This window comes from Salvelinus alpinus, chromosome 25, assembly GCF_045679555.1.
Source record: "Salvelinus alpinus chromosome 25, SLU_Salpinus.1, whole genome shotgun sequence".
Lineage (NCBI taxonomy): Eukaryota > Metazoa > Chordata > Actinopteri > Salmoniformes > Salmonidae > Salvelinus > Salvelinus alpinus.
The window spans coordinates 45,619,680-45,645,560 of NC_092110.1; the positions used below are offsets into that span (position 1 = coordinate 45,619,680).

A 25,881-nucleotide genomic window follows, 5' to 3' on the forward strand; every position below is an offset into this window, starting at 1 on the left:
TGACTGGAAAACGTACAGACTGTCCCTTTAATTGATGAACAGTTTTAAACCGTTCAGGGATGTTGGGACGTTGAACGCAGCACTAGTCGAGGAAGCTACCTGTACACAGATATACATGTCAACAGTTCAGTGGGTTTACCGCGTTGGTCGGCCGGCATAAGGACAACGGACTCAGCAACAACATACTAGGTGTATTTTGCAGCAGATCGTGAATTTGTCAGTCCTTGGAGGAGGTTGTGTCTTGTTGATGGGCAGGGCTATGCTACTCCAGAGGTGGATCTGTCCCACCCTCCTCTCAGCTGGCCACCGTTCTGCAGTATTGAAGAAAGAGACTCCGTTCACCCACAAGCGTCTCTTTACGAGTCCCAGCAACAGACACGGCATGGCAGAAGAAGCGAAGAAACTAGCAGGCTATGCTGCGGTGGATAATCACGTTCAGGTAAGAGAACTGACATTGTGTTGACAAATGAATATAGTTAACAGTTACTTTTTTTTGTTTAGCAGATAGCGAAGTTAGCTGTCGTGCTCAGTTTGGTATGCTATTTTAAATGTGGGGGCCATGCTGATGCTAAACAGCTAGTTGACTGGCTAGTACAACAAGATGTAATGTGCTACTAAAACGTTAGGAAGTAGCTAGGCAGTAGCCATACCGTGTACCAGTCCAGTTAGCTAGCTAGTTGACTGGCTAGTACAACAAGATGTAATGTGCTACTAAAACGTTAGGAAGTAGCTAGGCAGTAGCCATACCGTGTACCAGTCCAGTTAGCTAGCTAGTTGACTGGCTAGTACAACAACATGTAATGTGCTACTAAAAGGTTAGGAAGCAGCTAGGCAGTAGCCATACCGTGTACCAGTCCAGTTAGCTAGCTAGTTGACTGGCTAGTACATCAAGATGTAATGTGCTACTAAAACGTTAGGAAGTAGCTAGGCAGTAGCCATACCGTGTACCAGTCCAGTTAGCTAGCTAGTTGACTGGCTAGTACATCAAGATGTAATGTGCTACTAAAAGGTTAGGAAGCAGCTAGGCAGTAGCCATACCGTGTACCAGTCCAGTTAGCTAGTTGACTGGCTAGTACAACAAGATGTAATGTGCTACTAAAAGGTTAGGAAGCAGCTAGGCAGTAGCCATACCGTGTACCAGTCCAGTTAGCTAGTTGACTGGCTAGTACATCAAGATGTAATGTGCTACTAAAAGGTTAGGAAGTAGCTAGGCAGTAGCCATACCGTGTACCAGTCCAGTTAGCTAGCTAGTTGACTGGCTAGTACAACAACATGTAATGTGCTACTAAAAGGTTAGGAAGCAGCTAGGCAGTAGCCATACCGTGTACCAGTCCAGTTAGCTAGCTAGTTGACTGGCTAGTACAACAACATGTAATGTGCTACTAAAAGGTTAGGAAGCAGCTAGGCAGTAGCCATACCGTGTACCAGTCCAGTTAGCTAGCTAGTTGACTGGCTAGTACATCAAGATGTAATGTGCTACTAAAACGTTAGGAAGTAGCTAGGCAGTAGCCATACCGTGTACCAGTCCAGTTAGCTAGCTAGTTGACTGGCTAGTACAACAACATGTAATGTGCTACTAAAAGGTTAGGAAGCAGCTAGGCAGTAGCCATACCGTGTACCAGTCCAGTTAGCTAGCTAGTTGACTGGCTAGTACATCAAGATGTAATGTGCTACTAAAAGGTTAGGAAGCAGCTAGGCAGTAGCCATACCGTGTACCAGTCCAGTTAGCTAGTTGACTGGCTAGTACAACAACATGTAATGTGCTACTAAAAGGTTAGGAAGCAGCTAGGCAGTAGCCATACCGTGTACCAGTCCAGTTAGCTAGCTAGTTGACTGGCTAGTACAACAACATGTAATGTACTACTAAAAGGTTAGGAAGCAGCTAGGCAGTAGCCATACCGTGTACCAGTCCAGTTAGCTAGCTAGTTGACTGGCTAGTACAACAACATGTAATGTGCTACTAAAACGTTAGGAAGTAGCTAGGCAGTAGCCATACCGTGTACCAGTCCAGTTAGCTAGTTGACTGGCTAGTACAACAAGATGTAATGTGCTACTAAAACGTTAGGAAGTAGCTAGGCAGTAGCCATACCGTGTACCAGTCCAGTTAACTAGCTAGTTGACTGGCTAGTACAACAACATGTAATGTGCTACTAAAAGGTTAGGAAGCAGCTAGGCAGTAGCCATACCGTGTACCAGTCCAGTTAGCTAGCTAGTTGACTGGCTAGTACAACAACATGTAATGTGCTACTAAAAGGTTAGGAAGCAGCTAGGCAGTAGCCATACCGTGTACCAGTCCAGTTAGCTAGCTAGTTGATTGGCTAGTACAACAACATGTAATGTGCTACTAAAAGGTTAGGAAGCAGCTAGGCAGTAGCCATACCGTGTACCAGTCCAGTTAGCTAGCTAGTTGACTGGCTAGTACAACAACATGTAATGTGCTACTAAAAGGTTAGGAAGCAGCTAGGCAGTAGCCATACCGTGTACCAGTCCAGTTAGCTAGCTAGTTGACTGGCTAGTACAACAACATGTAATGTGCTACTAAAAGGTTAGGAAGCAGCTAGGCAGTAGCCATACCGTGTACCAGTCCAGTTAGCTAGCTAGTTGACTGGCTAGTACAACAACATGTAATGTGCTACTAAAAGGTTAGGAAGCAGCTAGGCAGTAGCCATACCGTGTACCAGTCCAGTTAGCTAGCTAGTTGACTGGCTAGTACATCAAGATGTAATGTGCTACTAAAACGTTAGGAAGTAGCTAGGCAGTAGCCATACCGTGTACCAGTCCAGTTAGCTAGCTAGTTGACTGGCTAGTACAACAACATGTAATGTGCTACTAAAAGGTTAGGAAGCAGCTAGGCAGTAGCCATACCGTGTACCAGTCCAGTTAGCTAGCTAGTTGACTGGCTAGTACATCAAGATGTAATGTGCTACTAAAAGGTTAGGAAGCAGCTAGGCAGTAGCCATACCGTGTACCAGTCCAGTTAGCTAGTTGACTGGCTAGTACAACAAAATGTAATGTGCTACTAAAAGGTTAGGAAGCAGCTAGGCAGTAGCCATACCGTGTACCAGTCCAGTTAGCTAGCTAGTTGACTGGCTAGTACAACAACATGTAATGTGCTACTAAAAGGTTAGGAAGCAGCTAGGCAGTAGCCATACCGTGTACCAGTCCAGTTAGCTAGCTAGTTGACTGGCTAGTACATCAAGATGTAATGTGCTACTAAAACGTTAGGAAGTAGCTAGGCAGTAGCCATACCGTGTACCAGTCCAGTTAGCTAGCTAGTTGACTGGCTAGTACAACAACATGTAATGTGCTACTAAAAGGTTAGGAAGCAGCTAGGCAGTAGCCATACCGTGTACCAGTCCAGTTAGCTAGCTAGTTGACTGGCTAGTACATCAAGATGTAATGTGCTACTAAAAGGTTAGGAAGCAGCTAGGCAGTAGCCATACCGTGTACCAGTCCAGTTAGCTAGTTGACTGGCTAGTACAACAACATGTAATGTGCTACTAAAAGGTTAGGAAGCAGCTAGGCAGTAGCCATACCGTGTACCAGTCCAGTTAGCTAGCTAGTTGACTGGCTAGTACAACAACATGTAATGTACTACTAAAAGGTTAGGAAGCAGCTAGGCAGTAGCCATACCGTGTACCAGTCCAGTTAGCTAGCTAGTTGACTGGCTAGTACAACAACATGTAATGTGCTACTAAAACGTTAGGAAGTAGCTAGGCAGTAGCCATACCGTGTACCAGTCCAGTTAGCTAGTTGACTGGCTAGTACAACAAGATGTAATGTGCTACTAAAACGTTAGGAAGTAGCTAGGCAGTAGCCATACCGTGTACCAGTCCAGTTAACTAGCTAGTTGACTGGCTAGTACAACAACATGTAATGTGCTACTAAAAGGTTAGGAAGCAGCTAGGCAGTAGCCATACCGTGTACCAGTCCAGTTAGCTAGCTAGTTGACTGGCTAGTACAACAACATGTAATGTGCTACTAAAAGGTTAGGAAGCAGCTAGGCAGTAGCCATACCGTGTACCAGTCCAGTTAGCTAGCTAGTTGATTGGCTAGTACAACAACATGTAATGTGCTACTAAAAGGTTAGGAAGCAGCTAGGCAGTAGCCATACCGTGTACCAGTCCAGTTAGCTAGCTAGTTGACTGGCTAGTACAACAACATGTAATGTGCTACTAAAAGGTTAGGAAGCAGCTAGGCAGTAGCCATACCGTGTACCAGTCCAGTTAGCTAGCTAGTTGACTGGCTAGTACAACAACATGTAATGTGCTACTAAAAGGTTAGGAAGCAGCTAGGCAGTAGCCATACCGTGTACCAGTCCAGTTAGCTAGCTAGTTGACTGGCTAGTACAACAACATGTAATGTGCTACTAAAAGGTTAGGAAGCAGCTAGGCAGTAGCCATACCGTGTACCAGTCCAGTTAGCTAGCTAGTTGATTGGCTAGTACAACAACATGTAATGTGCTACTAAAAGGTTAGGAAGCAGCTAGGCAGTAGCCATACCGTGTACCAGTCCAGTTAGCTAGCTAGTTGACTGGCTAGTACAACAACATGTAATGTGCTACTAAAAGGTTAGGAAGCAGCTAGGCAGTAGCCATACCGTGTACCAGTCCAGTTAGCTAGCTAGTTGACTGGCTAGTACAACAACATGTAATGTGCTACTAAAAGGTTAGGAAGCAGCTAGGCAGTAGCCATACCGTGTACCAGTCCAGTTAGCTAGCTAGTTGACTGGCTAGTACATCAAGATGTAATGTGTTACTAAAACGTTAGGAAGTAGCTAGGCAGTAGCCATACCGTGTACCAGTCCAGTTAGCTAGCTAGTTGACTGGCTAGTACAACAAGATGTAATGTGTTACTAAAACGTTAGGAAGTAGCTAGGCAGTAGCCATACCGTGTACCAGTCCAGTTAGCTAGCTAGTTGACTGGCTAGTACATCAAGATGTAATGTGCTACTAAAACGTTAGGAAGTAGCTAGGCAGTAGCCATACCGTGTACCAGTCCAGTTAGCTAGCTAGTTGACTGGCTAGTACAACATGTAATGTGCTACTAAAAGGTTAGGAAGCAGCTAGGCAGTAGCCATACCGTGTACCAGTCCAGTTAGCTAGCTAGTTGACTGGCTAGTACAACATGTAATGTGCTACTAAAAGGTTAGGAAGCAGCTAGGCAGTAGCCATACCGTGTACCAGTCCAGTTAGCTAGCTAGTTGGCGCAGATATGATGTGTGCCAGCCAGGTAGACGGTAGGCTACACAGGTACATGTCTACTGTTGCTATGTTGACCCCATGTTCAACTTTAGTTCTATTATTAACAAACTTTACAGAACTATGTTAACGTTTTAGTTGTGGCGATCTTGCTTACTGTACGTGTGTAGTAAGCCATGTGGGTGACTTATAGCTACGGCCGCTAATTCTACAATTAATACAAATATGGAAATATCTATAAGAATCTCTGGTTAAAACTTGTCGCCTTCATTACAAACAGCAGCGTTGAGAACAGAAAGTGAACATGACCAAAACAAAGCTGCACAACTAACTTACTATCTAGTGAATGCGCTACCGAGTGGCGCAGCGGTCTAATGTACTGCATCTCAGTGATAGAGGCGTCACAACAGACCCTGGTTCGATCCCGGGCTGTATCACAACAGGCCGTGATCGGCGCACAATTTAATTATCAAAACGAACTCTGAACCAACTATTTTAATTTGGGGACAGGTCTAAAATCATTAAACATTTATGGCCATTTAGCTCGCTACCACCTTGCTGTTGCTAGCTAATTTGTCCTGGGATATAAGCATTGGGTTGTTATTTTACCTGAAATGCACAAGGTCCTCTACTCCGACAATTAATCCACACATAAAAGAGTGAATTGAGTTCATTTCTAGTAATCTCTCCTCCTTCAGGCTTCTTCTTCTTTGGACTTTTATATGGCGGTTAGCAACCAGCTTTAAGGTGCATTACCACCACCAACTGGACTGGAGTGTGGACCTCAGTTCCTGTTCCAATCACCCACGTGCGTATATGTTCCTAAAGAACCAATGAGGAGATGGGAGAGGCGGGACTTGGAGTGCGTCATGCGTTACAAATGGAACCAAGTTCTATTTTAGCACCTGGCTACGCAGGTGCTCGTTGACGCAATGATTGAATAACGCGTATGTGTACAATTATTTTGCAACGCTTGTCTACACATACATGTTATTCAATCATTGCACCCACACTGCCCAGGACCATCTGTAACCTGCTGACCAGACCGCTGGTGAGCGTGTGTCCGCATGTTGATTTTGTGACACTTGACTTGCTGCAAGTCCCGCCTCTCCCATCTCCTCATTGGTTTTTAGGGACATATACCCACGTGGGTGATTGCAACATCCCAGTCCAGTTGGACTGTGACCCCTTTGGTCAGTTTATTTGTCTTGTGATTAGTTACAATGACATTACGCTCATTACTGTAAACACCGAACATGAGAATGATGAGTTGCTTGAATCAGTAGAGAAACGTATACTAAATTATTTAAATTTCCCAATTCGTTATTATTGATAGGAGGGGACTTTAACATGACAATAGATAATTCAACTGATAGCTGGCCCCCAGGTAGGCCAACTGATCAGAATTTGGGTTTAATACTTTTTATGGAAAAGTTTGATCTTACTGATATATGGAGAGAGAGAGGTTTCCGACCGACAGATCATTCACTTGGAGTAACAAAACAGGTTCCAGGCAGTTCAGAATAGATTTTTGGCTTATATCCAAATGTATTGATAGTGAGTGTGTTACTAAAAACATGTGTACTACTCCCCTCACAGACCATAGGGCCATTTACATTGATATCAAAATATTTACCCCTGATACTAACCTTGGTAGATCATCTTACAGGAAGCTAAATAGCTCCTTGTTAAATAATGACATTTGGGGTTAAAGATCTGCTCTCACACTTTTGGAAATGGCTTGTGAAGAAAAATAATATTGCAATAACTGTGAGCTCTTAAATTCGAGGTGGTCAAATACGTTATGTGGTAGTAAACTGGCTAAGAGCAGAGGAAACTTCTCAGAGGTCCCTAGCCGGCCTCTCTGGGGAGGTGAAGATGGAACTGATTGAGTTACTAAATAAACTGGATATTATATATATATACAGTGGGGAGAACAAGTATTTTAATCACTGCCAATTTTGCAGGTTTTCCTACTTACAAAGCATGTAGAGGTCTGTAATTTTTATCATATGTACACTTCAACTGTGAGAGACGGAATCTAAAACAAAAATCCAGAAAATCACATTGTATGATTTTTAAGTAATTAATTTGCATTTTATTGCATGACATAAGTATTTGATACATCAGAGTCAAGGTATTGGAGTGGCCATCAGAAAGCCCTGACCTCAATCCTATAGAAAATGTGTTGGCAGAACTGAAAAGGCGTGTGCGAGCAAGGAGGCCTACTAACCTGACTCAGTTACACCAGCTCTGTCAGGAGGAATGGGTCAAAATTCACCTAACTTATTGTGGGAAGCTTGTGGAAGGCTGCCCGAAACGTTTGTCCCAGGTTAAACAATTTAAAGGCAATGTTACCAAATACTAATTGAGTGTATGTAAACTTCTGACCCACTGGGAATGTGATGAAAGAAATAAAAGCTGAAATCGTTCTCTCTGCTATTATTCTGACATTTCACATTCTTAAAATAAAGTGGTGATCCTAACTGACCTAAGACAGGGAATTTTTACTAGGATTAAATGTCAGGAATTGTGAAAAACTGAGTTTAAATGTATTTGGCTAAGGTGTATGTAAACTTCCGACTTCAACTGTACACTACCGTTCAAAAGTTTGTGGTCACTTAGAAATATCCTTGTTTTTGAAAGAAAAGCACGTTTTTTGTCCATTAAAATAACATCAAATTGATCAGAAATACAGTGTAGACATTGTTAATGTTGTAAATGACTATTGTTGCTGGAAACTGCTTTTTATAAATTTTTTATTTATGGAAATCTTCATAGGCATTCAGTCCCACTACTATGGAATATCTACATAGGCGTACAGAGGCCCATTATCAGCAACCATCACTCCTGTGTTCCAATGGCACGTTGTTAGCTAATCCAAGTTTATAACTTTAAAAGGCTAATTGATCGTAGGAAAACCCTTTTGCAATTATGTTAGCAGAGCTGAAAACTGTTCTGATTTAAAGAAGCAATAAAACTGGCCTTCTTTAGACTAGTTGAGTATCTGGAGTATCAGCATTTGTGGGTTCAATTACAGGCTCAAAATGGCCAGAAACTAAGTACTTTCTTCTGAAACTCATCAGTCTATTCTTGTTCTGAGAAATGAAGGCAATTCCATGCGAGAAATTGCCAAGAAACTGAAGATCTCGTACAACGCTGTGTACTACTCCCTTCACAGACCTCGCAAACTGGCTCTAGCCAGAATTGAAAGGGTGGGAGTCCCCGGTGCACAATTGAGCAAGAGGACAAGTAGTGTCTAGTTTGAGAAACAGATGCCTCACAAGTCCTCAACTGGCAGCTTCATTAAATAGTACCCACAAAACACCAGTCTCAACGTCAACAGTGAAGAGGCGACTCTGGGATGCTGGCCTTCTCGGCAGAGTTCCTCTGTCCAGTGTCTGTGTTCTTCTGCCCATCTTATTCTTTTATTTTTATTGGCCAGTCTGAGATATGGCTTTGTGTTTGCAACTCTGCCTAGAAGGCCAGCATCCTGAAGTCGCCTCTTTACTGTTGACGTTGAGACTTGTGTTTTGTGGGTACTATTTAATGAAGCTGCCAGTTGAGGACTTGTGAGGCATCTGTTTCTCAAACTAGACACTAATATAGTTGTGCACCCACTCTTTCAATAAGTTCATCACACTGTTTAGATTCACTGATCAGAGTTGAAGAGATTATTGAGTCTATCAAACATCTAAAGAACAATAAATCCCCAGGTATTGATGGAATTAAGTCAGAAGTTATTTTCTGGCGTCTTTTTTTAGAGTATTAAAACAATGTTGTCCCTCTACAATGACTCGGGTTAATAACACTGATACCTAAGCCTAAAAAAGAAGTGGCGACCATTTTGTCTTCTTAATAATGACTATAAGATATTAGCCTTACTACTTTCAAAAATAATTAAATAAGTCCTGCAATTATTGATGAAACACAGTCTGGCTTCATGAGGAACAGACATATTTCTAGCAATGTCAGACTAGTTCATACTTGACTACTCAGACCTGATAACAGAGGATAGCTTCATATGATTATGGGGGATTTTATAAAGCATTTGACACAGACTGTCGGTTCCCCTTCCACTCCCTTGAGAAATTTGTCTTTTCTGTGATTTTGTTTCTGTAAGGTTATTTAGACGCTACGAATGGTAACAGCACTATCAAAACTGAAACATGGCACCTCACCTAGATTTGTGATAAAGAGAGGAATTAGGCAAGAGAGGAATTAGGCAAGGTTGTCCTCTCTCGCTGTATCTATTTTTATTAATCACCCAACTTCTTACAAATTCTTTAAAGAATAGTCCTGTACAAGGTATTTCCATGGCTGGAAAAAAAAAAAATATATATATATATATAAGCCAGCTGACTGATTTACGACACTTTTCCTGAAAGACACTAGTCAGATTCTCATATCGATCTATGAGATAGACTAGATGCTTTGGAAAAGTATTCTCTGTCTTAACATTAATAAATGTGAACTCGTGTCTAAGATTGTGTGAGACCTTCATATTACGGTATTCCAGTGAAAGAACTGACATATTTAGGCAGAACCATCACTAAGGATCAGCAGTCTACATTTGAACCCTCTTATTAAAAACCAGAAGAAGCTAAATCTATAGCTACAGAGGGGCGTATCTTTAAAAGGAAGAGTCCTAATAACCAAGGCTGAGGGCATCTCTAATCTACACTAACATAGGGCAGCATATCATTATCTTGCCTGTAAAATAAGCGAAGAGCAACCAGATGATTTTCAACTTTCTGTGGAGAAACCGTGCCAATTACATTAGGAAAACTGAACACTTGGTGTGCTGAGTTTTCTGGGCTTCTAAATAATATTTTTAAGATCAATTGTATAAAATGATTCCTAAGATGACTCACTTCTATGTGGAACTTTATTCCTCATGTCTTCTCTACTTTTGGTGGCTTTAATTAATTAACTTCATGTTGGTTTGCAATTAGAATATTGACAAAGTTCCAGTGAAAAGCAGAGTTTTCTTGTCATGGTCCTTCATTTATAATCATCATTTTTCTCCACACAGATATTATATATGGAATAATCGGGACATATTGTATAAAAATATTTGTTTTTAGAACATTTGTTCTGAAATAATATCCTACTGGTGAGCCAATTTGTAAATACAGAGGGTCTTTTACTTATAAGGAATTCTGATCACTTGTGTCTATACCTTATGTCATGCCCTATTGGAATGGTTTTATTGATCATATCTGTTGGGGAAAAGTTTGGATGTTGCCACATGCATAACTACTTATTAACCAAATTTAAGGAAGTTTCTTTTTTATATTATTCATAAATATTATCCTGCCAACCACCTATATGAAGAAGTTTAAATAAAAACATAAATTCAAATTGTATCTTTTGTAATGACCACCCAGAAACAGTGCTGCATCTTTTTTGGCATTGTATTCATGTAAGGAATCTGTGGCAAGACATCAGTAGATTTAGAATCGAACACATTTCTAAAGATTTTACATTATTATGGAGAGATGTACTGCTTGGATTCTAGTTATGATCATGGGAAATGGTGGTATTATCATATTGCCAGAAGATACTGACCGTACCGTTATGCTCGCTTACACTGAGCTGCACCGGGATTGGCGCACGGCATGGGCTGAAGAACGTAGCTCGATGCAGGGATGGGATACTCCTATCCACACTGCTCCATCGAAGACAGAAATAATGCTAGTTTTCCTGTGAAACTGCCCTTTTCATCCTCATGATAGCTAGCGGTAGCCACAGCAGCCATTTTGGAATGGCACGTTGCCTTGAACAACAAAGGAGCTGATTGGCTGACACTGGCATTCCAAAATGGCTGAGGTGGCTACTGCTAGCTAGCATGAGGACGAAAAGGTAGTCCGCAAACAGCGTTAGAGGTGCATGCCGCCACCTATTGGATGAGGGGAAAACTGATCAGCTTTAACGCAAAACAATATGGATTAGGGAAATGTGAACAAATATACTATTAAAAAGTAAACAAAAGTATACTCCTTCAGTCAGATTTAAATGTCTATTCAGACCCTTCCACAGGAACCTGGGAGGGGGGAACCTCTTCATTCAGTATTCTTTGAAACATTTCGGCTCTAAAGTACTGGAGCTCCAGAAATCTTTTTGCCTCCATCACATTGATGTGTAGCAGATTTTCTTTGGTGCAATTTATCACTTGCTGTATGAACACAACAAAGTCCACCTTCGTCACTGCTAGTGTGTTGGGATCCTTCTCCTGCTTGGCTGCACTGCAGACTGTGGGACGTCCACTACCATCTCTACTCCAGCTATTTCCACTGCCTCCACATAGGAGCCCTGCTGGATATCCCTGATCCGAGCGACTGCGACCTCCTTCATCCATACAGGGCACTCCGAGAACCCGGGAATGGGATTCCCATCACAATTACAGCAACATGCTTCATCTGACTTTGTCAGCTAATACATATTTATTCCTTTTGTCAAACACTTGCCACGTGTCAACTTTTACAATTAGTAACACTGCAGCGGCTTCTGTACATACGGTATTACCCTCGTATCTCACATACCCAAGTTTTCCATGATTCAGGAGAACCACTTCATCAAGCCACACTAAAACCGATAGGCATACTTTCCTGTCTGTCTATCATTCGGGCCAAGCGATGTGTGTCCACTACTGCCGTGTAATCCCAAAACCACACAGCCACTATGTCTGAGACACCCAGAGATGACACCTTTTAACCGGTGCCCTACTCTGAAAGTCATAGCCTTCGTTGATATCTTGTAGAGGTTCACTCACTAAATCAGAATATGGCTCTTTGTCACTCGAACCATTCGTCTTTCACCGTCGTCGAGACTGCGAACGGGTCACCCAATAAACATCGTAGCTGGTGAATCCCACTCCGACCATAAACTGCTGTTCATTTCCTACTTTAACCCTTTTCATTCTACTGTTCTTCGCCGTCGTCCGTTCATTCTCACCAACTTTACTCCCGCCAACAGAATCGCTCAATGCTTCCAAACTCTCCTTGTCCCCCGTCGGCCGTTAAGCTGGAGCCTCTCTCCCTCTGCTACATCTTTCGGGGCAGTTTTTGTGAGACACCGCAGGTTTTCCAATCTTTTCGCTGTATCGGTGTGGATAAAGGTAACATTTGGAGTACAGTTCCATATCCCATCCCTGCATTGAGGCACGTTTACCAACCCCGTATCGCGCCGGTTCCACGGTGTCTTAATGTAACATGATTGCGCTCTGACCCCAGTGCAGCTCAGTGTAAACAAGCGTAGCGGTGGGTCGGTATCTTCTGGCTATATGATCATGTGAAGTGGCTGTTTTACATGTCTTTCCTTCCGTCACAGAACAACCAGGTGGTTGGAGTGGGCAGTGGATCCACCATTGTGTATGCTGTTGACAGACTAGGTGAGGAGACCATAATACTAGCCTACCGGTTGATTGTAGAACAAGAGAATGTAGCCCTTTATTAATCCACAAAGGGCTGATTGATGAGCCTCTCTGATGATGTGCTCTAACGTGTTCCAGCGGAGAGGGTTCGTCAGGAGAAACTCAACATCGTGTGTGTCCCCACCTCCTTCCAGGTGAGTGTTTTTATAATTAGTTAGTTACAAAAAATGACTTCAGCAAGTTTTTAGTATGTTTAACTATATAAGTGGCGCAATTTAATGGGTTAGATTGAATGATTTATGTGCAAATGTATTTGTGGCCGGAGGCGAAGTAAGAGCCCTGAGCGAAAGGGACCAACGCTGGCCTGAAGTATCATATCGTGGAAGGAGGGCCCTGTGGGTCCTTAGGTTGGGGTTAAGTGGTGAACTTTACTATAGCATTGATAAGAAAAATGCCTTTTAAGACAATGACCAAATTCGGGAGATATCCAGAAGCGTAGAGATTTGAGAGATACAAGGGCTGTGTATCATGTATTCTACAGAGATCTCTAATCTGGCAGATGGCCCTAAACATTTGATCTTGTCCTCCAGGCTCGTCAGTTGATTCTGCAGCATGGTCTAACCCTGTCGGATCTGGATAGACACCCAGAGGTACTGTTGGTTAGCAACCCTTTAAAACTATGTGTTACATGTCCTCAAGTTTGATACATTCTTTAGGAAACGTGTAGAGTTAGTATGTGTTAAATCAGAAGTTTGTCCTGTAGAATGTGTTATTGTCAGCAGTATTGTGTTCTACCTCTCTGACCTCTAACCCCCTCCCAGCTGGACGTGGCCATCGATGGGGCAGACGAGGTGGATGCTGCTCTCACACTCATCAAAGGAGGAGGGTGAGACTGTCTATTTACCGGATTACAGTTCTAGGCTGTTACCATCCCTGACTACAGTCCTGTTACTATCCCTGACTACAGTCATGTTGTAGGCTGGCCTGTTACTATCCCTGACTACAGTCATGTTCTAGGCTGTCCTGTTACTATCCCTGACTACAGTCCTGTTGCTATCTCTGACTACAGTCCTGTTGCTATCTCTGACTACAGTCCTGTTGCTATCTCTGACTACAGTCCTGTTGCTATCTCTGACTACAGTCCTGTTGCTATCTCTGACTACAGTCCTGTTGCTATCTCTGACTACAGTCCTGTTGCTATCCCTGACTACAGTCCTGTTGCTATCCCTGACTACAGTCCTGTTGCTATCCCTGACTACAGTCCTGTTGCTATCCCTGACTACAGTCATGTTGTAGGCTGGCCTGCTACTATCCCTGACTACAGTCCTGTTGCTATCTCTGACTACAGTCCTGTTGCTATCTCTGACTACAGTCCTGTTGCTATCTCTGACTACAGTCCTGTTCTAGGCTGGCCTGTTACTCTCCATGCCAGGCTCCATACATCACCATCTCACCAGTTATCTTTGTCTCTGTCTCCCCTCTCTCTCACCCCCTTCCTCTCCCTCACTCCCTTTCACTCACTCTCCTAGAGGCTGTCTGACTCAGGAAAAGATCGTAGCAGGCTGTGCCAAACACTTCATCGTCATCGCTGACTTCAGGTGGGTGTGTTCTCCTGTATTTGCATAGTGCCTAGACATGGTACGGTCTTTGATTGGCTAAAGTATAATAGAGGTTAAAAATGCAAAGAAACCCCGGAGGACTCCACTGCAGGCCTGGAAACGCTCCGACCCCGGAGGACTCCACTGCAGGCCTGGAAACCCTCCGACCCCGGAGGACTCCACTGCAGGCCTGGAAACGCTCCAGGCCCCGGAGGACTCCACTGCAGGCCTGGAAACGCTCCAGGCCCCGGAGGACTCCACTGCAGGCCTGGAGACGCTCCAGGCCCCGGAGGACTCCACTGCAGGCCTGGAGACGCTCCAGGCCCCGGAGGACTCCACTGCAGGCCTGGAGACGCTCCAGGCCCCGGAGGACTCCACTGCAGGCCTGGAGACGCTCCAGGCCCCGGAGGACTCCACTGCAGGCCTGGAGACGCTCCAGGCCAGGTCCATCATCCCCGTCAGTGGCCCGCTTGGGCCAGTGAAAATAATATTGTAGTAATGCTGTTTTTAATCTGGGCCAGAGCCTTCAGAAAGTATTCATACACCTTGACTTAGTCCACATTTTGTTACAGCCTGAATTCCAAATGGATTAATGTTTTCTCACCGATCTACACACAATACCCCTTAATGACAAGGGGGTTTTAGCAAATGTACACCCCTGAGTCAATGCTTTGTAGAGGCGTCTTTGGCAGCGACTACAGATGGGAGTCGAAATTCTTTAAGTGCTGTCAAATTGGGTATTGATCATTGCTAGACAACCATTTTCAGGTCTTGCCATAGATTTAAGTAGATTCACTGTCTTATTGGTAAGCAACTCCAGAGTAGATTTGTCCTTGTGTTTTAGCTTATTGTCCTGTTGAAAGGTGAATTCATCTCCCAGTGTCTGGTGGAAAGCAGCCTGACCCAGGTTTTCTAGGATTTTGCCTGTGCTTAGCTCCATTTCTTTTTAATAAAAACTCCCTAGTCCTTAACAATGACAAGCATACCCATAACATGATGCAGCCACCACTGTGTTGTATTGGTTTTGCCCCAAACATAACCCTTTGTATTCGGGACAAAAAGTTCATTTCTTTGCCACATTTTTTGCATTGACTTTAGTGCCTTGTTGCAAACAGGATGCATGTTTTGTAATATTTGTATTCTGTACAGGCTTCCTTCTTTTCACTCTGAATTAGGTTAGTATTGTGGAGTAACTACAATGTTGTTGATCCATCCTCAGTTCTCTTATCACAGCCATTAAACTCTGTAACTGTTTTAAAGTCACCATTGGCCTCATGGTGAAATCCCTGAGCGGTTTCCTTCCTCTCCCGCAACTGAGTTACGAAGGACGCCTGTCTCTTTATAGTGACTGGGTATATTGATATACCATTCAAAGTGTAATTAATAACTTTATGCTCAAATGGATATTCAATGTATGCTTCTTTAATTTTTTACCCATCTGCCAATCGATGCCCTTTGTGAGGCAGTGGAAAACCTTCCTGGTCTTTGTGGTTGAATCTGTTTTAAATTCACTGCTTGACTGAGGAACCTTAGAGATAATTGTATGTGTGGTACAGAGATGAGGTAGTTATTAAAAAATCATGTTAAACACTATTATTGCACACAGAGAGTCCATGCAACTTACTATGCGTTATTTAAGTTTGCCATAACAAAGGGTTGACTACTTATTGACTCAAGATATTTCAGCTTTTCATCTTTATTCATTTGTAAAAATAATTCCATTATTTCTAAAACCATTATTGACATTATTATTTCAACACGAGACATGTTAGATACTTCCCCAGATATATGCCTCATCACAGTTCTGTTTTATGACACGCTACACACACACACACACACAGCCTACAGACCTGTCAGACTGAGACAGCTGGTTGTTGAGCGGATCGGCCTACAGATGATCTGTCAGACTGAGACAGCTGGTTGTTGAGCGGATCGGCCTACAGATGACCTGTCAGAATGAGACAGCTGGTTGTTGAGCGGATCAGCCTACAGATGACCTGTCAGAATGAGACAGCTGGTTGTTGATTGGATCAGCCTACAGATGATCTGTCAGAATGAGACAGCTGGTTGTTGATTGGATCAGCCTACAGATGATCTGTTGGACTGAGACAGCTGGTTGTTGATTGGATCAGCCTACAGATGATCTGTCAGAATGAGACAGCTGGTTGTTGAGCGGATCGGCCTACAGATGACCTGTCAGAATGAGACAGCTGGTTGTTGAGCGGATCAGCCTACAGATGACCTGTCAGAATGAGACAGCTGGTTGTTGAGCGGATCGGCCTACAGATGACCTGTCAGAATGAGACAGCTGGTTGTTGAGCGGATCAGCCTACAGATGACCTGTCAGAATGAGACAGCTGGTTGTTGAGCGGATCGGCCTACAGATGATCTGTCAGAATGAGACAGCTGGTTGTTGAGCGGATCGGCCTACAGATGATCTGTCAGGCCGGGACAGCTGGTTGTTGAGCGGATCGGCCTACAGATGACCTGTCAGAATGAGACAGCTGGTTGTTGAGCGGATCAGCCTACAGATGACCTGTCAGAATGAGACAGCTGGTTGTTGAGCGGATCAGCCTACAGATGACCTGTCAGAATGAGACAGCTGGTTGTTGAGCGGATCAGCCTACAGATGACCTGTCAGAATGAGACAGCTGGTTGTTGAGCGGATCAGCCTACAGATGATCTGTCAGAATGAGACAGCTGGTTGTTGAGCGGATCGGCCTACAGATGACCTGTCAGAATGAGACAGCTGGTTGTTGAGCGGATCGGCCTACAGATGATCTGTCAGAATGAGACAGCTGGTTGTTGAGCGGATCGGCCTACAGATGATCTGTCAGAATGAGACAGCTGGTTGTTGAGCGGATCAGCCTACAGATGATCTGTCAGAATGAGACAGCTGGTTGATTGGATCAGCCTACAGATGATCTGTTGGACTGAGACAGCTGGTTGTTGAGCGGATCAGCCTACAGATGATCTGTCAGAATGAGACAGCTGGTTGTTGAGCGGATCAGCCTACAGATGACCTGTCAGAATGAGACAGCTGGTTGTTGAGCGGATCAGCCTACAGATGACCTGTCAGAATGAGACAGCTGGTTGTTGAGCGGATCAGCCTACAGATGACCTGTCAGAATGAGACAGCTGGTTGTTGAGCGGATCGGCCTACAGATGACCTGTCAGACTGAGACGGCTGGTTGTTGAGCGGATCGGCCTACAGATGATCTGTCAGACTGAGACGGCTGGTTGTTGAGCGGATCGGCCTACAGATGATCTGTCAGACTGAGACGGCTGGTTGTTGAGCGGATCGGCCTACAGATGACCTGTCAGAATGAGACGGCTGGTTGTTGAGCGGATCGGCCTACAGATGATCTGTCAGAATGAGACGGCTGGTTGTTGAGCGGATCAGCCTACAGATGACCTGTCAGAATGAGACAGCTGGTTGATTGGATCAGCCTACAGATGATCTGTTGGACTGAGACAGCTGGTTGTTGAGCGGATCGGCCTACACATGACCTGTCAGAATGAGACAGCTGGTTGTTGAGCGGATCAGCCTACAGATGACCTGTCAGAATGAGACAGCTGGTTGTTGAGCGGATCAGCCTACAGATGACCTGTCAGAATGAGACAGCTGGTTGTTGAGCGGATCAGCCTACAGATGACCTGTCAGAATGAGACAGCTGGTTGTTGAGCGGATCAGCCTACAGATGACCTGTCAGAATGAGACAGCTGGTTGTTGAGCGGATCAGCCTACAGATGATCTGTCGGACTGAGACAGCTGGTTGTTGAGCGGATCAGCCTACAGATGATCTGTCGGACTGAGACAGCTGGTTGTTGAGTGGATCGGCCTACAGATGATCTGTCGGACTGAGACAGCTGGTTGTTGAGCGGATCGGCCTACACATGACCTGTCAGAATGAGACAGCTGGTTGTTGAGCGGATCAGCCTACAGATGACCTGTCAGAATGAGACAGCTGGTTGTTGAGCGGATCAGCCTACAGATGACCTGTCAGAATGAGACAGCTGGTTGTTGAGCGGATCAGCCTACAGATGACCTGTCAGAATGAGACAGCTGGTTGTTGAGCGGATCAGCCTACAGATGACCTGTCAGAATGAGACAGCTGGTTGTTGAGCGGATCAGCCTACAGATGACCTGTCAGAATGAGACAGCTGGTTGTTGAGCGGATCAGCCTACAGATGACCTGTCAGAATGAGACAGCTGGTTGTTGAGCGGATCAACCTACAGATGACCTGTCAGAATGAGACAGCTGGTTGTTGAGCGGATCAGCCTACAGATGACCTGTCAGAATGAGACAGCTGGTTGTTGAGCGGATCAACCTACAGATGACCTGTCAGAATGAGACAGCTGGTTGTTGAGCGGATCAACCTACAGATGACCTGTCAGAATGAGACAGCTGGTTGTTGAGCGGATCAACCTACAGATGACCTGTCAGAATGAGACGGCTGGTTGTTGAGCGGATCGGCCTACAGATGATCTGTCAGAATGAGACAGCTGGTTGTTGAGCGGATCGGCCTACAGATGACCTGTCAGAATGAGACGGCTGGTTGTTGAGCGGATCGGCCTACAGATGATCTGTCGGACTGAGACAGCTGGTTGTTGATTGGATCAGCCTACAGATGATCTGTCGGACTGAGACAGCTGGTTGTTGATTGGATCAGCCTACAGATGATCTGTCGGACTGAGACAGCTGGTTGTTGAGCGGATCAGCCTACAGATGATCTGTCGGACTGAGACAGCTGGTTGTTGAGCGGATCGGCCTACAGATGATCTGTCAGAATGAGACAGCTGGTTGTTGAGCGGATCAGCCTACAGATGATCTGTCGGACTGAGACAGCTGGTTGTTGAGCGGTTCAGCCTACAGATGACCTGTCAGACTGAGACAGCTGGTTGTTGAGCGGATCGGCCTACAGATGACCTGTCAGACTGAGACAGCTGGTTGTTGAGCGGATCGGCCTACAGATGACCTGTCAGACTGAGACAGCTGGTTGTTGAGCGGATCGGCCTACAGATGACCTGTCAGAATGAGACGGCTGGTTGTTGAGCGGATCGGCCTACAGATGATCTGTCAGAATGAGACAGCTGGTTGTTGAGCGGATCGGCCTACAGATGATCTGTCAGGCCGGGACAGCTGGTTGTTGAGCGGATCGGCCTACAGATGATCTGTCGGACTGAGACAGCTGGTTGTTGAGCGGATCAGCCTACAGATGATCTGTCAGGCCGGGACAGCTGGTTGTTGAGCGGATCGGCCTACAGATGATCTGTCGGACTGAGACAGCTGGTTGTTGAGCGGATCAGCCTACAGATGATCTGTCAGACTGAGACAGCTGGTTGTTGAGCGGATCAGCCTACAGATGATCTGTCAGACTGAGACAGCTGGTTGTTGAGCGGATCAGCCTACAGATGATCTGTCAGAATGAGACAGCTGGTTGTTGAGCGGATCAGCCTACAGATGATCTGTCAGAATGAGACAGCTGGTTGATTGGATCAGCCTACAGATGATCTGTTGGACTGAGACAGCTGGTTGTTGAGCGGATCGGCCTACACATGACCTGTCAGAATGAGACAGCTGGTTGTTGAGCGGATCAGCCTACAGATGACCTGTCAGAATGAGACAGCTGGTTGTTGAGCGGATCAGCCTACAGATGACCTGTCAGAATGAGACAGCTGGTTGTTGAGTGGATCAGCCTACAGATGATCTGTCGGACTGAGACAGCTGGTTGTTGATTGGATCAGCCTACAGATGATCTGTCGGACTGAGACAGCTGGTTGTTGATTGGATCAGCCTACAGATGATCTGTCTGACTGAGACAGCTGGTCGTTGAGCGGATCAGCCTACAGATGATCTGTCGGACTGAGACAGCTGGTTGTTGAGCGGATCAGCCTACAGATGATCTGTCTGACTGAGACAGCTGGTTGTTGAGCGGATCAGCCTACAGATGATCTGTCAGAATGAGACAGCTTTCATTCTTAAATGAAATATCTAATTTACATAAGTATTCACACCCCTGAGCCAATACTTTGTAGAAGCACCTTTGGCAGCGATAACTGCTGTGAGTTGTCTTGGACAGACTTCATTAGTGTGTTTGTCAGACTGACTAGCCGCAACGCGGACGAACGGACTGACTAGCCGACGGACGGACTGACTAGCCGCCGGACGGACGGACTGACTAGCCGCCGGGCGGACGGACGGACTGACTAGCCGCCGGACGGACGGACGGACTGACTAGCCGCCGGACGGACGGACGGACTGACTAGCCGCCGGACGGACGGACTGACTAGCCGCCGGACGGACGGACTGACTAGCCGACGGGCGGACGGACGGACTAGCCGACGGACGGACTGACTAGCCGACGGGCGGACGGACGGACGGACTGACTAGCGGACGGACGGACTGACTGGACGGACGGACGGACGGACTAGCCGACGGACGGACGGACTGACTAGCCGACGGACGGACGGACTGACTAGCCGACGGGCGGACGGACTGACTAGCCGACGGGCGGACGGACTGACTAGCCGACGGGCGGACGGACTGACTAGCCGACGGGCGGACTGGACGGACTAGCCGACGGACGGACGGACGGACGGACGGACGGACGGACCGGACCGGACTGACTAGCCGACGGACGGACGGACTGACTAGCCGACGGACGGACGGACGGACGGACTGACTAGCCGCCGGACGGACGGACGGACTGACTAGCCGCCGGACGGACGGACGGACTGACTAGCCGCCGGACGGACGGACGGACTGACTAGCCGCCGGACGGACGGACGGACTGACTAGCCGCCGGACGGCCGGACGGACTGACTAGCCGCCGGACGGACTGACTAGCCGCCGGACGGCCGGACGGACTGACTAGCCGCCGGACGGCCGGACGGACTGACTAGCCGCCGGACGGACGGACTGACTAGCCGCCGGACGGACGGACTGACTAGCCGCCGGGCGGACGGACGGACGGACTGACTAGCCGCCGGGCGGACGGACGGACGGACTGACTAGCCGCCGGGCGGACGGACGGACTGACTGACTGACTAGCCGACGGACGGACTGACTAGCCGCCGGGCGGACGGACGGACGGACGGACTAGCCGCCGGGCGGACGGGCGGACGGACTGACTAGCTGCCGGGCGGACGAACTGACGGACTGACTAGCTGGCGGGCGGACGGACGGACGGACGAACTTCATTAGTGTGGGGAGCATGCTGTCTGTTTAGTCAGGCAAGGCCCACTTTATTCTGACATATTTTACAATGTAACAATAATGTGGTTATCATTACATAATGCCATTGTGTAGGCCGATAACAATAATCATTATTCTTAATGTGGTAATGGATACATTTTGGAGGCAGCTTTTTTATAGATTATTACAACAAATAAAAAAAATCTAGGTCCTTAAATTACAATGAAGTGCTTGAAAAAGCCCTAGAATTTGACTTGACGATGTCTGTATGAACCCTGTGTAGGCTACTTGCTCAGGTCACGACGTAAAGAGTTATATCTGCTGTTCAAATTATGCCTCATCCACTTTCCTGTCAGATCTTGACCTCTGTGTTCCACTGGAAAATGTGCCTGAATGTTGAGCCCTGAATAACTGGGTGTCTCTCCCCTCCTCAGGAAGGACTCCTCGGTCCTGGGCCAGCAGTGGAAGAAGGGTGTTCCTATTGAGGTGATCCCTATGGCCTACGTCCCCGTCTCCAGGACTATAGCCAAGCGCTTCGGAGGGGAGGCAGTACTCCGTATGGCCGTCAGTAAAGCTGTGAGTCAATGGAAGAACTAACACGATACATTGCCTTCGGAAAGTATTCAGACCCCTTGACTTTTTCCACATTTTGTTACTTTACAGCCTTATTCTAAAATGGATTGAAAAAAACATTTCTCATCTATTTACACACAATAATACCTCATAATGACAAAGCGAAAACAGGTTTTTAGAGTTGTTTACAAATGAATGAAAAATCAAAAACAGATTCCTTATTTACATAAGTATTCAGACCCTTTGCTATGAGACTTGAAATTGAGCTCAGGTGCATCCTGTTTCCATTGATCATCCTTGAGATGTTTCAACAACTTGATTGGATTGCACCTGTGGTAAATTCAAATGATTGGACATGATTTGGAAAGGGGTACACCTGTCTATATAAGGTCCCACAGTTGACAGTGCATGTCAGAGCAAAAACTAAGCCATGAGGTCAAAGGAATTGTCCTTAGAGCTCCGAGACGAAAGGATTGTGTCCAGGCACAGATCTGGGGAAGGGTACCAACACATTTCTGCAGCATTGAAGGTCCCCAAGAACACAGTGGCCTCCATCATTCTTAAATGTAAGATGTTTGGAACCACCAAGACTCTTCCTAGAGCTGGCTGCTTGGCCAAACTGAGCAATCGGGGGAGAAGGGCCTTGGTCAGGGAGATGACCAATAACCCGATGGTCACTCTGACAGAGCTCCAGAGTTCCTCTGTGGAGAAGGGAGAACCTTCCAGAAGGACAACCATCTCTGCAGCACTCCACCAATCAGGCATTTTGTGGTAGAGTGGCCAGACGGAATCCTCTCCTCAGTAAAAGGCACCAAAAGGACACTCAGACCATGAGAAACAAGATTCTCTGGTCTGATGAAAGCAAGATTGTACTCTTTGTACGGAATGCCAAGGGTCACGTCTGGAGGAAACCTGACACCATCCCTACGGTGAAGCATGGTGGTGGCAGCATCATGCTGTGGAGATGTTTTTCAGCGGCAGGGACTGGGAGACTAGTCAGGATTGTTGGAAAGATGAACGGAGCAAAGTACAGCGAGATCCTTGATGAAAACCTGCTCCAGAGCGCTCATGGCCTCAGACTGGGGTAAAGGTTCACCTTCCAACAGGACAATGACCCTAAGCATACAGCCAAGACAAAGCAGGAGTGGCTTCGGGACAAGGCTCAATGTCCTTGAGTGGCCCAGCCAGAGCCTGGACTTGAACCCAATCGAACATCTCTGGAGAGACCTGAAAACAGCTGTGCAGCAACGCTCCCCATCTAACCTGACAGAGCTTGAGAGGTTCTGCAGAGAAGAATGGGAGAAACTCCCCAAATACAGGTGTGCCAAGCTTGTAGCGTCATACCCAAGAAGACTCGAGGCTGTAATCGCTGCCAAAGGTGCTTCAACAAAGTACTGAGTAAAGGGTCTGAATACTTATGTAAATGTAATATTTCAGCTTTTTATTTGTAATAAATTTACAAAAATCTAAACCTGTTTTTGCTTTGTCATTATGGGGGTATTGTGTGTAGATTGAGGGTGAAAAAACAATTGAATCATTTTTAGAATAAGGCTGTAATATAACAATGTGGAAAAAGTCAAGGGGTCTGAATACTTTCCAAATGCATTGTGGTTCATTCAGGTAATTTTGTTGTGTATTATAATGAATATAAAAGTGTAAATGAACAGTTGTATAAATCACAAGAAGAGATGATTATTATTGGAGTGGAAAGTCATGAACAGGCTTTCAGTGTAGAGCACAAAGCATGACAATTACTACAGGAAGAGTTTTCATTGGTCCTCTTCTGAGAGGAAAGCATTCTCGTTGGTCATTTATATGTGAGTGAGATCCAGTATTTTGATTGTTCAGGGTCCGGTGGTAACAGACAACAGTAACTTCATTCTGGACTGGAAGTTTGAACACGCTCTCAACTGGAAGGAGGTCAATATCGCTATCAAGATGATACCAGGTATACACACACACACACACACACACACACACACTGGAATTGCTGTTCCCCCTCCTACAGTGACTTGTTCTGGGACATGAATGTTAGTCTGTTTCTCTCCTTCCTACCTCGCCTCTCTCCCTCCCCTCTACCTCACCTTGCCTCTACCTCCTACCTCATGTCTCTACCTCACCTTGCCTCTACGTCCTACCTCGCCTCTCTCCCTCCCCTCTACCTCACCTTGCCTCTACCTCCTACCTCATGTCTCTACCTCACCTTGCCTCTACGTCCTACCTCATGTCTCTCCCTCCCCTCTACCTCACCTTGCCTCTACCTCCTACCTCATGTCTCTACCTCACCTTGCCACTACGTCCTACCTCATGTCTCTCCCTCCCCTCTACCTTACCTTGCCTCTACCTCATGTCTCTCCCTCCCCTCTACCTTACCTTGCCTCTACCTCCAACATCATGTCTCTCCCTCCCCTCTACCTCACATTGCCTCTACCTCCTACATCATGTCTCTCCCCCTTGCCTCTACCTCCTACCTCATGTCTCTCCCTCCCCTCTACCTCACATTGCCTCTACCTCCTACATCATGTCTCTCCCCCTTGCCTCTACCTCCTACCTCATGTCTCTCCCTCCCCCCTACCTTGCCTCTACCTCATGTCTCTCCCTCCCCTCTACCTCACATTGCCTCTACCTCCTACCTCGCCTCTCTCCCGCCCCCCTACCTTGCCTCTACCTCCTACCTCATGTCTCTCCCTCCCCCCTACCTTGCCTCTACCTCATGTCTCTCCCTCCCCTCTACCTCACATTGCCTCTACCTCCTACCTCTCCCTCCCCCCTACCTCACCTTGCCTCTCCCTCCCCTCTTCCTCACCTTGCCTCTACCTCCTACCTCATGTCTTTCCCTCCCCCCTACCTCACCTTGCCTCTACCTCCTACCTCATGTCTCTCCCTCCCCTCTAGGTGTGGTAGAGACAGGTCTGTTTGTGGGGATGGCAGAGAGGGTGTACTTTGGGATGGAGGATGGTAATGTTGGTGTCAGAGACCCTCCAGTCAACTGACCTGAGCCCTGCTCCAGCACCCCCCTCCACCTGGAACCAACCAGCACCCCCCCCTCCACCTGGAATCAACCAGCACCCCCCCCTCCACCTGGAATCAACCAGCACCCCCCCTCCTCCACCTGGAACCACCAGCACCCCCCCCCCTCCACCTGGAACCACCAGCACCCCCCCCTCCACCTGGAATCAACCAGCACCCCCCTCCTCCACCTGGAACCACCAGCACCCCCCCCTCCACCTGGAATCAACCAGCACCCCCCTCCTCCACCTGGAACCACCAGCACCCCCCCCTCCACCTGGAATCAACCAGCACCCCCCCCCCCTCCACCTGGAACCACCAGCACCCCCCCCTCCACCTCCACCTGGAACCAACCAGCATCAACCACAAGTGCCCTATTTTATTATGGATGCATTCCAAATGACCCACTATTCTCCATATAGTGCACTACTTTAGACCAGAGCCCTATTAGAGCCCTATGGGTCCTAGTCACAGAGCCCTATTAGAGCCCTATGGGTCCTGGTCAGAGCCCTATTAGAGCCCTATGGGTCCTGGTCACAGAGCCCTATTAGAGCCCTATGGGTCCTGGTCACAGAGCCCTATTAGAGCCCTATGGGTCCTGGTCACAGAGCCCTATGGGTCCTGGTCACAGAGCCCTATGGGTCCTGGTCACAGAGCCCTATGGGTCCTGGTCACAGAGCCCTATTAGAGCCCTATGGGTCCTGGTCACAGAGCCCTATTAGAGCCCTATGGGTCCTGGTCACAGAGCCCTATGGGTCCTGGTCACAGAGCCCTGTTAGAGCCCTGGTCACAGAGCCCTATGGGTCTTGGTCACAGAGCCCTATGGGTCCTGGTCACAGAGCCCTATGGGTCCTGGTCACAGAGCCCTATGGGTCCTGGTCACAGAGCCCTATTAGATCCCTATGGGTCCTGGTCACAGAGCCCTAT

The 25,881-nt window shown here is 46.7% G+C and overlaps 1 protein-coding gene across 1 annotated transcript; it reads left to right on the forward strand.

Annotated features, from left to right (window-relative positions):
- Window positions 1–32: 32 nt before the first annotated feature.
- Window positions 33–25,233, forward strand: LOC139554033 (ribose-5-phosphate isomerase-like). Its single transcript, XM_071366928.1, has 9 exons — window positions 33–439; window positions 12,533–12,593; window positions 12,714–12,769; window positions 13,166–13,225; window positions 13,397–13,461; window positions 14,105–14,173; window positions 21,807–21,948; window positions 23,794–23,893; window positions 24,841–25,233. Exons 1-9 carry the CDS (start codon window positions 248–250, stop codon window positions 24,936–24,938), a joined length of 843 nt encoding a protein of 280 aa, XP_071223029.1. The 5' UTR covers window positions 33–247; the 3' UTR covers window positions 24,939–25,233.
- Window positions 25,234–25,881: the final 648 nt, after the last annotated feature.

Bases quoted from the DNA above. Each gene is read 5' to 3' on its own strand.
- LOC139554033 (XM_071366928.1), top strand. From the start codon at position 248: ATGGGCAGGGCTATGCTACTCCAGAGGTGGATCTGTCCCACCCTCCTC. The intron at 14,174-21,806 runs GTGGGTGTGTTC...TCCCCTCCTCAG, and splicing joins ATCGTCATCGCTGACTTCAG to GAAGGACTCCTCGGTCCTGG. The intron at 21,949-23,793 runs GTGAGTCAATGG...TTGATTGTTCAG, and splicing joins GTATGGCCGTCAGTAAAGCT to GGTCCGGTGGTAACAGACAA.